The sequence below is a fragment of the Chrysochloris asiatica genome, unplaced genomic scaffold (genome assembly GCF_000296735.1).
Source record: "Chrysochloris asiatica unplaced genomic scaffold, ChrAsi1.0 scaffold00110, whole genome shotgun sequence".
NCBI lineage: Eukaryota > Metazoa > Chordata > Mammalia > Afrosoricida > Chrysochloridae > Chrysochloris > Chrysochloris asiatica.
The window spans coordinates 8,933,358-8,945,548 of record NW_006408628.1 but is presented as its reverse complement, the minus strand read 5'-3'; the positions used below and the strand labels follow the sequence as shown (position 1 = coordinate 8,945,548).

General features: G+C 48.2%; 1 protein-coding gene across 1 annotated transcript; it reads left to right on the top strand.

Moving 5' to 3' along the window:
- The first annotated feature begins 4,543 nt into the window (after positions 1-4,543).
- On the top strand, positions 4,544-9,737 carry PRKAG3 (protein kinase, AMP-activated, gamma 3 non-catalytic subunit). Its single transcript, XM_006867816.1, has 11 exons — positions 4,544-4,697; positions 4,990-5,396; positions 6,492-6,573; positions 7,016-7,074; positions 7,193-7,238; positions 7,467-7,521; positions 7,699-7,825; positions 7,972-8,137; positions 8,530-8,567; positions 8,705-8,851; positions 9,514-9,737. Exons 1-11 carry the CDS (start codon positions 4,544-4,546, stop codon positions 9,628-9,630), a joined length of 1,398 nt encoding a protein of 465 aa, XP_006867878.1. The 3' UTR covers positions 9,631-9,737.
- Positions 9,738-12,191: the final 2,454 nt, after the last annotated feature.

The window sequence follows — 12,191 nt, the reverse complement described above, 5'->3', positions numbered from 1 at the left end:
GGGGGGGGGAAATGATGAAAACTTCTTAGATATTACCAAACACTTTGAGGCAATGAGTTACTGGGTCTGGGGGCTAGGATCATAATCTCAAGGGACACCACAATGGTTGGCATAACACAGTTCCCAAAGACAATGTTCTACGTCGTATTTTGGTGAGTAGTGACTTGGGATCTTAAAATCTGATGAGCAGCCATCTAAGGTGGAACTAGTGGTCTCTCCAGGTGTAGAGGAAAGAAGACAAACTAGATGGTTTCAGCTACTACCACTATCTGCTATGAAAGGGATCATGTTAGAAGGACCCAGATAGAGTGGGAGAAAATATGGAATAAAACTCAAAATTATAAAAAAAAAAAAAAAAAGATCAGGCTTACTGGTCAGAAGAGACTGGAGGAACCCGAGTCTGTGGCCTCTGACCACCTTTCAGGTCTGGAAAGGAACTCACCTTTTGGCCCAATGTTCAGTCAAGTAGTAGATAAGCTTCTACACTAGTCAAGTATGCTCTCCATGAATGGTCAATCAGTTAAGACCAAAAGGGCAACCGTTACCTAACGACAAAGTTGTGAAGGGATGGGACAGAAAATGGAATGGAAATAGGAACCACAGGGAGGAAATGGGGAAACTGCTGTCACATGGAGGGGATTGTGGTCACTGCAAAAGGTTGCGAAAGTAGGTGGAATAGACATAGGAACCACAGGGAGGAAGTAAGATTAACTGCAGGGAGGGAATTGCAATCTTTGAGATGAAACAAAGTGCATGATTTGGTGAATGTAAAACTGATGATCTACTCTGTAAACCTTTTCTCATTTCACAATAAAAAGTTTCAAAAGAGAGAGAGAAAGGGAAGCAGCAGCAACTAACACACACCAACAGTCTGAATTTTTCCCAACAGTGTTTCTGAGTCACAGACTTTGTTGGCATATGTTCACCTTCTCAGGCATTGCATATGTCAGACTTACCATACATTTTGGTGTAACATAAGAGGGTCACCAGGTTATCAGCATGCAGTACCTGTCTTTGCTGTCTGCTGTCCAATCTTGAAGCTACTTTTATTATGATTTTAAGGCAATCATCGCTTCCAGATACCAACTTCTGTGTTCGTTTGGATTTATGTCTGGTTGCTGTAACAAAGGCACGATTTAAGAATGGCTTAAACAAGAAAGTTTCCTCTCCTTTATATAATAATCTGTACATATGCAGTCTAAGGGTGGCACTGTAGGATCAGCCCTGGATTGCTAACCACAAGTTTGGTGCTTCAAACCCACCAGTTGCTCCTTGGAAACCCTGTACAGGGTTGCTATGAGTCAAAACCGACTTCCCAGCACTTAACAACCACTACCACAAAGCAGTTTAAAGCTGGCAGAGTGATATGGTGACTCTGCACAAGCATCTTCTACCTTGGACACAAGGTGGCTTCTCTAGCCCCTGCCATCACACGAGCATTCTAGGCAGCAAAAGAGGGAAAGGAAAAGGAGAACCCATGCCTCTGGGAAGGTTTGACCTGGAAGTTAGTTATTCATGTCCCTTCCACTCACATCTCATTGGCCAGAATTTAGTCAGAAGGCCATGTTTAGCTGCAAGGGAGGCTAGGAATTTAAGTCTTTATTATGGGCATGTGATTATATTATGAATATATCCAGGTGATTATATTACTAAAGGGTTGTTGTTAAGTGCTGTAGAGCCGGTTCCAACTCATAGCAACCCTGCATGGGGTTTCTGAGGAGCAATTGGTAGGTTTGAACCGCTGAACTTGGGGTTAGCCATCTGGTGCTTATCCTACAATGCCACAAGAGAAAAATAGATGGGAATGGGTGAGGAGGACAGCTGCAGTCTCTTTCACAGAATGTTTTTGTCCCCATTTTACATACTTGGAAACAGGCTCAGAGAAAACAAACAACATTTTCCTAGATCATATGGCAAGTCAATGACAGAACATGAATTCTAATCAACTTAAATACAAAAACTATTTTAGCTATCAAAATACTCACAGTTGAATCGGAAATAAGAGATTTTCACACATGAAATCACTGTATAAATGGCAGCCCAGCATTTGAGGTGTGCACACCAGCCGTATGCTATAGGAGAAGATTGTAGTGCAAATAGTAATCAAGGAAGACCTTTTGAAACAGGGGGGCTTGCTACTGGCCCCGCAAGGAGTAGAGGTGGGAGGGAGTGTTCCAGGAGAAGGCAGAGATATGGACAGAGTCTCTTATGTGCCTGGCTTGGCACATAAATCTTGCCCAGAGCGTAAGGGGATGGGGCAAAGGCTGGGGGAACTTTCTAGATCCACTGTATTGCATATCTCCAAGGATGGTCCACTTTATCTTTCTACTATCTGGTGGTGGTGGGGTGCAGTGGAGCGGGTTCCAACTCATAGCAATCCTGCAAGGAGCAGAAAGCCGCTTTTTTCTCCCATAGAACAGCTGGTGGCTTTGAACTGATGACCTTGAGGTTAGCAGCATAACTTATAATCAGAGCTCCTTATCCACAATCAGAGGTTTCCCCATTAGCAGTACCTAGGGAATTACATCATCTGAGACCAGATAGGTCAGACCACAGGCATCTCCAGACAGTCAAATTGGCAAGTGGGATGAGGGCTACACTCACCTGTATTACTCAAGACACATATGAAAAGCAAAGTCCTCCCTGCTCTGCTCTCACCCACGTCCACAGGCAGCACAGGTACTTTGAGGGGTGATGGGAAATGTGTTCAATAAATTTAGGAAGAAATCCGTGAATCCATTCTTGAATGGCCACTGTAAGACCAGGGACTAGGATGGAAGAGGCTAGGAGACAAGGAGGGGAGGGGCAGGGAGATGGGAGCTGGGGCAGCTGGGGCAGCCTTCCCAATTTGGACACTGACTCAGGCTCCAGGAATGCCAAGGGGGAGGGGTGGGCAGCCTCCAGAGTTGGGCTGGGATCCCGCTGGCTCCAAGAGTTGTAGGGACAACACACACAGCGGTGGGGTTGCCGAGGCTCCTGCACACCCGGACATTCCTCCCAACCGCAGGTAGGAACAGCTGTCTCCCCTGCAAAGAAGTACAGGTCCTGAGTCCCCAAGGCCACCCCTCCCCTTCAAGGTGAATGGTTCAGCTCCTGAGACTTAAAGGGAATCCTTGAGACAGATATTGTCAGCTTTCCCAGGACCACCCAGAAGCCCTTTGCCCAATCCTCAACTCCAAGCACCCCCAAGGGAATTTAGGAAGGAAGAAAGTCAGGTCCAACCCACCTCCGTTTTCCCCCCCTTGGCATTTGACAAAGATGGCAGGCCCTCCTAACTAAGATGGCAGGTCCACAATGCTTCAGGGCTTCTCCCCAGGCAATACCTCACCTAGCCTGTCCACGGAGACCCAGGGAAGCCAAGAGCCAGGCATCAAGATGCCCAGGTGCGCCCCTTCTTTCCCACCCGCCCCCAGGCTGCTGGGCCTGAGCAGCTGAGCAAGTGGATCCCTCCCTCTGAGCAGCCTGACACCCAATCAGAGAGAAACTGATCTGGGGAGGGGAGGGTGCCAGGTGCTGGGCCCAGAATAGTGCTGTCCAGCCACAGTGTCGCACACTTGCTCTTGGTGGATCCGCATGGAGTTGAGCTGGAACACGCACACACTGTGCAGGTTACAGGGGTCCCAGGGGGATGGGAGCTGGGGGAGCTGGGACTAGAGCACACCATTCTAGAGAGTGTATATGTGTGTGTGTGTTCAGTGTGGATTGTCTCTGTGTCTGTGAACTTCTATATATGTGAGTAGATGCGGTTCCATGTGTGTCTGGGAGTGGTTATACATGTGCATCTTTGTGTGTGTTTAAGCATCTGTATATGGCTATGTATGTGTTTATGTCGGGGGAGTTGTGTATAGGTTTGTGATTGTCTATGTGTCTTGTGTCTATGTCTATATGTGTATGGATGTGTGTCTGTGTATATGTATATGGGTGTTTGCGTGTCTTAATGTATGGATGCTTGTGCGTTTATGTGCATGGGTATATCCGTGTCTATGTATACTTGTGTGTGTATGTGGGAGGGGTGGGGAAGTAAGGACTTATGGTTTGAGAGCTGAAGGCATTTTCTCGCCTATCAGACATTCTCCCCACAGATCCTATCCTGGAGTAGCTTTGGGGAGCCTTAGCATTGAGGTAGGTGTCTGCACCTCTCAACAGGCCTAACCTTTTCTCCACTCCCTCTGTCCTCAACTCCCTGGGACCCCAATTTCTCCCCTTCCCACAACCTGACTTTTGTCTACTTTTTCTTCTTTATCTCTCCTCTTTCTTCTTTCCTCAGCTATTACTTTCCTCACTTTCTTCCAGGAGGAATCTGGAGTTTGAAGACTTGGGTTCAATCCCGAGCACTTATTAGCTGTGTAATTTGTAGCAAATTATTTAACCTCTCTGAACTTCTGGTCCCTCCAAGTAAAACAGTAATGATACTATCTCCCTTTTGGGCTGCTCTGAGGTTTGAATGAGAAACCTGTTAGAGAAAAGCCCTTTAGAAGGTTACAAAAATGAAATATTATTATTAATAGAATTTTCACGATAGGCCCCATTCTCCTCTCCAGAGATGAGCTTCCTCAAGCAAGGAGATAGTGGCTCATGGCCATCACCTACCATGGCCACGAGGTCAGAAAGAACCTGTGGAAATTGGGGAGCCAAGGCCTCAAGATGGACAAGGCAGGAGGCTGTGGAGGAAAGCAAGCCACCAGACCTGGGAGAAGGTGAGGCCAAAGCCAGTTCTGGGGAGGTGGGAGTGGTAGATGTGGGAAGACCTAGAGTGGGGCTGGGCTGTGCCCTGGGTCTGTCCATACCACATGACCCAACCTTCATCTTGTCGCCTCAGTATGCCCAGGGCCTGCCCAACATGGCCAACTCAGAAAGACAGCACATAGCTACTGTCTAGTTGTGTGACTCTCAGAGCCTCCGCATTCTCGCCTGAAATAACGCCACAGCAGCCAGACTTCCCAAGTGTTTTGGAAGATGAAGTTACTGTCCTCCTTCCCTTCCCCACAGGTTCCCAGTCCAGACCAGCTGCTGAGTCCACTGGGCTAGAGGCCACATCCCCCAAGGCCACACCCTTGGCCCAAGCTGCTCCCCTGGCCTGGACAGGCACCCCACCAACAGGATGGGACTTCCTGAATCCTGACTGTGCCATCTCAGCTGTGGGCTCCAGTACAGATAATCTGGAGCTTGGCGTAGAGTTTCCGGTCACAGCAGCCTGGGGGTATGAGCTTGAAGGTCTGGTGGAAGAGAGGCCTGCCTCGTGCCCATCCCCAAAGGCCCCGCTACCCAAGCTGGGCTGGGATGATGAGCTGCAGAAGCCTGGGGCCCAGGTCTACATGCACTTTATGCAGGAACACACCTGCTATGATGCCATGGCAACCAGCTCCAAACTGGTCATCTTTGACACCACTCTGGAGGTGAGGTACAGCTCTGCCCCAACAAGCTCAGTCCCCATCCTCATGGCATTGTCATCCCTAGTGCCATGTCCTCCTGGACATCCCCTCCAAGAGTTTTCTCTTATCTCCAAGGAGACTAGGGGGTGCATGAAGGGCTTTTACCTTCTAGGGACACCCCCAATCATCATCCCAATATTGCCATAAATGCACCGGTGCATTACAGTGGAGATATGCCCAGCGCACTGCTGAGCAACCAACCATAAATGGAAACATGTTATAGACAGCGAAGTGTGTGAGACACTGCAGAATCTCTCAGGACAGAGCAGAGTACGCTTGGTAACAGAATATTAGGATGAGCTGGAGGCCCTGCTTTTCCACTTGACCAAGCTGTGAAATGTCTCTGGTTTAATCTTACCATCAGTACAGTAGAACAGCGCTTGCCAAAGCAGTGTGTGTATATCACCCAGAGTATGGATGCGTAAACATCCAGGGGTGCATAAACAAACAGTTTTATTTTCGTACTTTTGCATTTATTCTAAGATGTTAGCAAAATACAACATGCATGTTGGATATTATTGTTTAGTATGAGGCTCAAAATGCATCAATTTAAAGTTTATTTAGAGAAAAATATGCAAATATCACATAAAAATTGTACCTGTAAGACTTGGATTAGCAAAAATTTTAACTACTACTCATTGGACTGCTAACCACAAGGTTGGCAGTTGAAACCCACCAGTTGCTCCTTGGAAATCTTATACAGGGTCTCTCTGCACTTAAGAACAACAACAACAACGTACACATAGTTTATAAGTGAGAATAGTAAGTTAATTTCCCCTATGGTAGAATGGCTGGTTAGGAGTCACTCAGCACCTCTGTCACAAGTAGTTTTGTCTCCATTGTCCAATGTGCCCAATAATGATCAGAAATGATGACAGTGATGAGAAAGGGAGGCAAATTTGTATAGAGCAGGACCCGGACAAGGACTCATGGAAGGATCATGGGTGGGGCAGAGGGGACAGCAGGGGGATGGGTGGGTGCCCACTAAGGGCCAGTTTGAGAGGAGGGGAGGAATTTCTCAAGACACATCCCTCGATTTACTCTCCCCCTCTCCCTCAGATCAAGAAGGCCTTCTTCGCCCTGGTGGCCAATGGCTTGCGGGCAGCACCTCTATGGGACAGCAAGCAGCAGAGCTTTGTGGGTGAGTGGGGGCTGGGGTGGATGGGGAACAGGAAGGAGGGACCTCATATGGCTTAAACAGAGCCTTAGACTGAACCAAGCCAGGGCCAGTGTGGGGGAAAGCCTAGCTCAGGTTTTGAGGTGGCAAGCTGGGAGATGCTGGGGCTCAATTTCTCCATCTGTAGAAGAATTATGACCAGCTGGGTCTTTCTAATGCTGCTACTCTATGGTTTCATGCTATAGGTGCAAAGTAGGAGAAGAGGGAGCTATTTGTCGGGACAGGCGAATAGAAAAGGGAAAGAAATTAGAGACAAAGCCTGTTTCTCAGGCACTGAAGTTGCCATACTCTCCTCTATCCAAAATCTCCACTGTTGACTCAGGCTAAGGCATGGGTCCTGATTCCTCAACCTGCCTCCTCCGTGAAAGGTACCAGGCTGACCTTCCTACCCACTCTGATCCCACAGGTATGCTGACCATCACAGACTTCATCTTAGTGCTGCACCGCTACTACAGGTCCCCCCTGGTGAGGCTGGGCTAGGAGTCCTGGGGCACCCAGGTGGACAGGGCAGAGGGGATACTTTGGGAGCCTGGTGCCTAAAGGTTCACGTCTGACTGTCTGGAGATTCTGCCCATGTCTCTAGGTCCAGATCTATGAGATTGAAGAACATAAGATTGAGACCTGGAGGGGTGAGCAGGAAAAAAGGGGCTGAGGGTGCTTGGGTGAGGGTGAAGCCAAGGACTCAGTAGAAGGACTGTGGGGATTTCCTGGAGGGAGCTGGGAAGGGTGACAGGGAGCCTCAAGTGCCTGAGGAAGGGGAGCAATCTGGAGCTACTGAATGAAGGAGGGCAGAGGGTGGAGGTGGTAAGAATGGGGAGTGGGCAGCTCCCTAGGTCTGACTCCAGCTTTTCCTGCAGAGATTTACCTGCAAGGTTGCTTCAAGCCTCTGGTCTCCATCTCTCCCAATGACAGGTAAGGTCCCAGCCCCTTCTGGTCCTGCACAGTCCCCTTTCCCAGCCACAATCAGTTCTGAGCTCATTTTCTCATCCCAGACAGCAGACAAGGTGGGTTGGCAGCCTGTTCTTTGGGAAAAGGGTGGAGGGGTTTCTTCCCAGGTTGCACCCGGGCTCATTACCCCACCTCCCCTAGCCTGTTCGAAGCCGTGTACGCCCTCATCAAGAACCGGATTCATCGCCTGCCCGTCCTGGACCCGGTTTCAGGCACTGTGCTTCACATCCTCACCCATAAGCGGCTGCTGAAGTTCTTGCACATCTTTGTGAGTCCGCCAAGGGACCAGAGAGAGGGCACACAGGGAAACAGTCAAGGCGGGCTTGGAAATCTCCCAACAGTGGGGACTGAGGAGAAAGGAGCCTGCTGGGGGCGCTCGAGCTCTGATCGCCACCTCCTCCCAACTCTACCCAGGGCGCTCTGCTGCCCCAGCCCTCCTTCCTCTCCCGCACCATCCAAGATTTGGGCATCGGTACATTCCGAGACTTGGCCGTGGTACTGGAAACGGCGCCCGTTCTAGCCGCACTGGACATCTTTGTGGACCGGCGTGTGTCTGCGCTGCCTGTGGTCAATGAATCTGGTACCTACCCAGAAAGCTATGTATGTCTGTTTGCTCTCTGTACAGTTGGCCTTTACCTTGTTTCTCTATCCCTGTGCTTCTATAAACAGGCAATTGGATCCAAAGATGATCCGATTCAGGTTATACATTTGGGGCTAGGCTATTTCACAGGTGATGGATGCAGGCACTCCATACCGCATCTGTCAGGAAGCACAATGCCAGGCTGCTTTACTCTCTGAAGCCAAATTGGATTCAAGTGCAGGGGGTGGCAGCCTGATGAGTCTGTTCTAAAACCAGCTAACTTGGTGGGAGTGTCAAGGAGTTGAGTTCAGAAGCCTGCTGCAGCCCTGCTCACAGCATCCTGGTTCTGATCAGCGCCTCTTCCCCCTCTTTCCCTCAACCCTTCCCTGCAGGTCAAGTCGTGGGTCTCTACTCTCGATTTGATGTGATTGTAAGTACCTGTGGGGATGAAGGAAGGTGAGGGTGCGGCAGGGAGGACTAGGGGGACCTTTGCACATGTGTGTAGGGGGAGATCTGTGGGCCTGGGTCAGGGGGTGACAAATAGTGGTACTTCTCTCCTTGCTCCAGCACCTGGCTGCCCAGCACACCTACAACCACCTAGACATGAGTGTGGGAGAAGCCCTAAGGCAGCGGTCACTGTGTCTGGAGGGAGTCCTTTCCTGCCGGTCCCATGAGAGCCTGGGGGAGGTCATCGACAGGATTGTCCGGGAGCAGGTACCTAGACTCAAGCCCCCAACACACATGGCCCAGTCCCACTCATGAGCTACTCTGGACACCCCTAGCCATCAAGCCAACCTCTTGGTGTCCATATTGGTCAGTAACTGGTCCTGTCTGTGAGGGACTCAGGTCCAGGGCCACAAACAACTGATCATTTACAGAGTGATCAGAATCACCCCTAACTGGTTACCAGGAGACACTCGCTCACTCTCTGTTACAAGGGGCTTCAAAAGGTTTGTGGAGAAATGCAATAGAAAGATAATGGTATTTTTCTATGAACTTTTTGAAGACCATGTATCAAATTGTCTCCCCCGACTCTTTTGTTTTGTTTTTAATATTCTATTTGTGGTGAAAATATACACAGCAAAACCAACTCTCATTCAACACTTCCTAGACATAGTCAGGAGTGGTATTGGTTACCTTCTTCATAACTTGTCAGCCCTCCCTAGCTGGTTTACTTCCTTTGACTTAAACTCCCTATCATCCAACTTTCTCATCTATGCTTTAAAATAACTATTGTCCATTTGATCTTTTTTTTTTTTTTTTTTAAGAACATGTACTCAAGAGTGACAAGTCTCCCCTGATTCTTAATGCCAACCTCCTTAACTCTTCTTTAACCCAAGGCTCTGCCCCCTAACTGATTCCCTGTGCACCCACAGGTACACCGGCTCGTGCTAGTGGATGAGACCCAGCGTCTCCTGGGCGTGATTTCCCTCTCTGACATCCTTCAGGCTCTAGTACTCAGCCCTGCTGGTATTGATGCCCTCGGTGCCTAAGAATATCCGAATCCTCACTCCAGGCAACCTCCACACCTGGGAGCCAATGAAGGGAGTTGGGGGACTTGGCCTTCAGCTTCCCCCCACTCCCATTTGACGGTTCAGCTCTGGTTCAGGTAGGCTCTGTCCTGGGCCATTGGCCTCAGCACCAGCCCCTTGGTCTTGCTGGGCTCCCGGATCTCAGAGTGGGGCATTCTGAGGATGACAGTGACCCAACTCATAGCTGAGCAAGCTCATGACAACTATAAATGTAAGGGACCTCCGGCCACCACTTGTCTTATTCTGAACTAAGGTCATGGAGGCCTTCATGAGAAGGGTGGGTAGAGGCTGGGGAAAAGGTAAGGGCAGCAGTGTGATTTCAGATAATTCAGGAAGACTGACCTGTTTTTGCACAATTCAATTCTCATCTGCTTGCAGTTCCATTGGAAGAAAGCAAGTTAATAAACCTTTATTGAATGGAATTTCCATTCTCAGTAAGAACTAAGGCTTAAAATATGAATACCCTGGGGGAGGGGGTGGGCAGGGGACTTCAACTTCAGTGCTGATCTCAGTAAATTCTACATAAGCTCAGACTTTCCTGGTGGCACATTTGCTAGGGGTTGTGGAAGAGTGGGGCTCAAATTCTACCTACTTGGCAGCAGATGGCAAGATCAAGGTCCTCCTTTGGAAGGGGCAACTTCCTCTCCTTATTCAGTCACAATCTTCCCTTCTCTTTTCCACAGGCTTCTCCAGCCCTCCCTAATTTCCCATGCCCTGTCTATGCTCCCAGAAGCCCTTGGGAATGCCCAGTGCATCATGGGATGATGACACTAATGAGAGCAGCTGAGTCAAGCCTGGAGGTCCTTGAGCCAAGGACACTGGGATCACCTCAGGGCCATCGTTGCTCCATGCCCACCCACAATCCCTTTCTATTCACTTGGGCTATGATTGGTCCCAGTGGGGCAGCTTTAGTCAGGGGCTCTGGATTCCTTAACTTATGAACTACCACTAGTGGCCCGTGGAGTCCTGGTGTGGTGCTGTGGGTTAATGCACTGGACTGCAAGGTCAGTGTGAACCATAAGGTCGGTGGTTCAAACTCACCAGCCACTCCTTGGAAATCCTATACAGGGTTGCTACGAGTCGGAATCGACTCGACAGCACTTAATGGTAACAACTAGTAGGCCCAGGTCCTGGAGGTCCCAGCTGTTCCTCCCCATGGACTCTGATCTTAATGGTTCCTCTTAAGTTTTTCTACTTCTCTCCTACTCTCCTGGCATTGTCCTCGCAGAAGTTGCCATAGAACTTCCAATCCAGTTATTTATAGAGCTGCTTGTTGGAGTGTTGCTCTCCCTCCATTCTTATCCAAAAAATTCTTTAGCTCTCACCGTTGAACACTGTCCTCAGTCCCCCAATAATGACATTTTATTCAGATCTCTGAGAATAAACAATCTAAAACAAAAAACACAAACAAAAAGAATAATCCATTCATTTGGATATCACATATTTCACTCCAAAAATGCTACAGTCATTTGACCTGAACTTGTAGCAAGATCCCTCTACTTTCTGAATTCAATGGCAAGAAGAAAAATCTGTAATTGACAAACATGGCAGGTTGCAACAGTTTCTTTTGCACATAAATCATTCTCCACTCAAATTATGTTTTCACCTTTTATTTATAACAAAACCATAAAGAAAGATTCGTTATAGTTACATATATAATAAATTGATGCAAGACTGGGCAGTGTTTCATTCTGTTGCACATACGGTGGCTATGAATGAAACTGACTGGAAGGCACCTAACAACAAAAAGAATAATATACAATAAATAGGTGGAGTCTCTCATTAACACTCTTGGCTCCTAACTGAAAGGCTGGAGGTTTGAGTTTACCCAGAGGTAACGTAAAAGGAAGATATGGTGATTTACTTTTGAAAATCAACTATTGGAAACTGTGGAACGCAATTCTGCTCTGACACACACTGGGTCTCCATGAGTTGGAATACACTTGATAGCAACTAGTTCATAGGAGGCACGATTCGGTCCACAAACTCTAATCTGCAGGACATACGAGTGTAACTTTCTTTCTCTAAAACAAAATATAGTTTTGTTATGAACCCCACGTTAGTAGGTGGTAGAAGTTAATCTCAGTCCATTTGGGGCCCCTCCACCTTCTCTTTGGGTTGTTTGGACATTGTTGTTGTTAGGTGCCATGAGTCAGTTCTGACGCAAAGCGACCTTACATACAACAGAACTAAACACTGTCCGATACTGCACCAACCTCACCATCAATGCATGTTTGAGCTCATTGCTGCTGCCATGTGCCAATCTACGGCATTAGGGATCTCCCTCTTTTTTTTTGTTGGCCCTCCACTTTACCAAGCATGATGTCCTTCTCCAGGGACTGGTCCCTCCTGATAATATGTCCAAAGTATGAGAGACGAAGTCTAACCATCTTGGCTTTTAAGGAGCATTCTGTCTGTATTTCCAACACTGATTTGTTTGTTCTTCTGGTAGTCCATGGTACTTTTAATATTATTCTCCAACACCATAATTCAAATGTATCAATTCTTCTATGGTCTTCCTT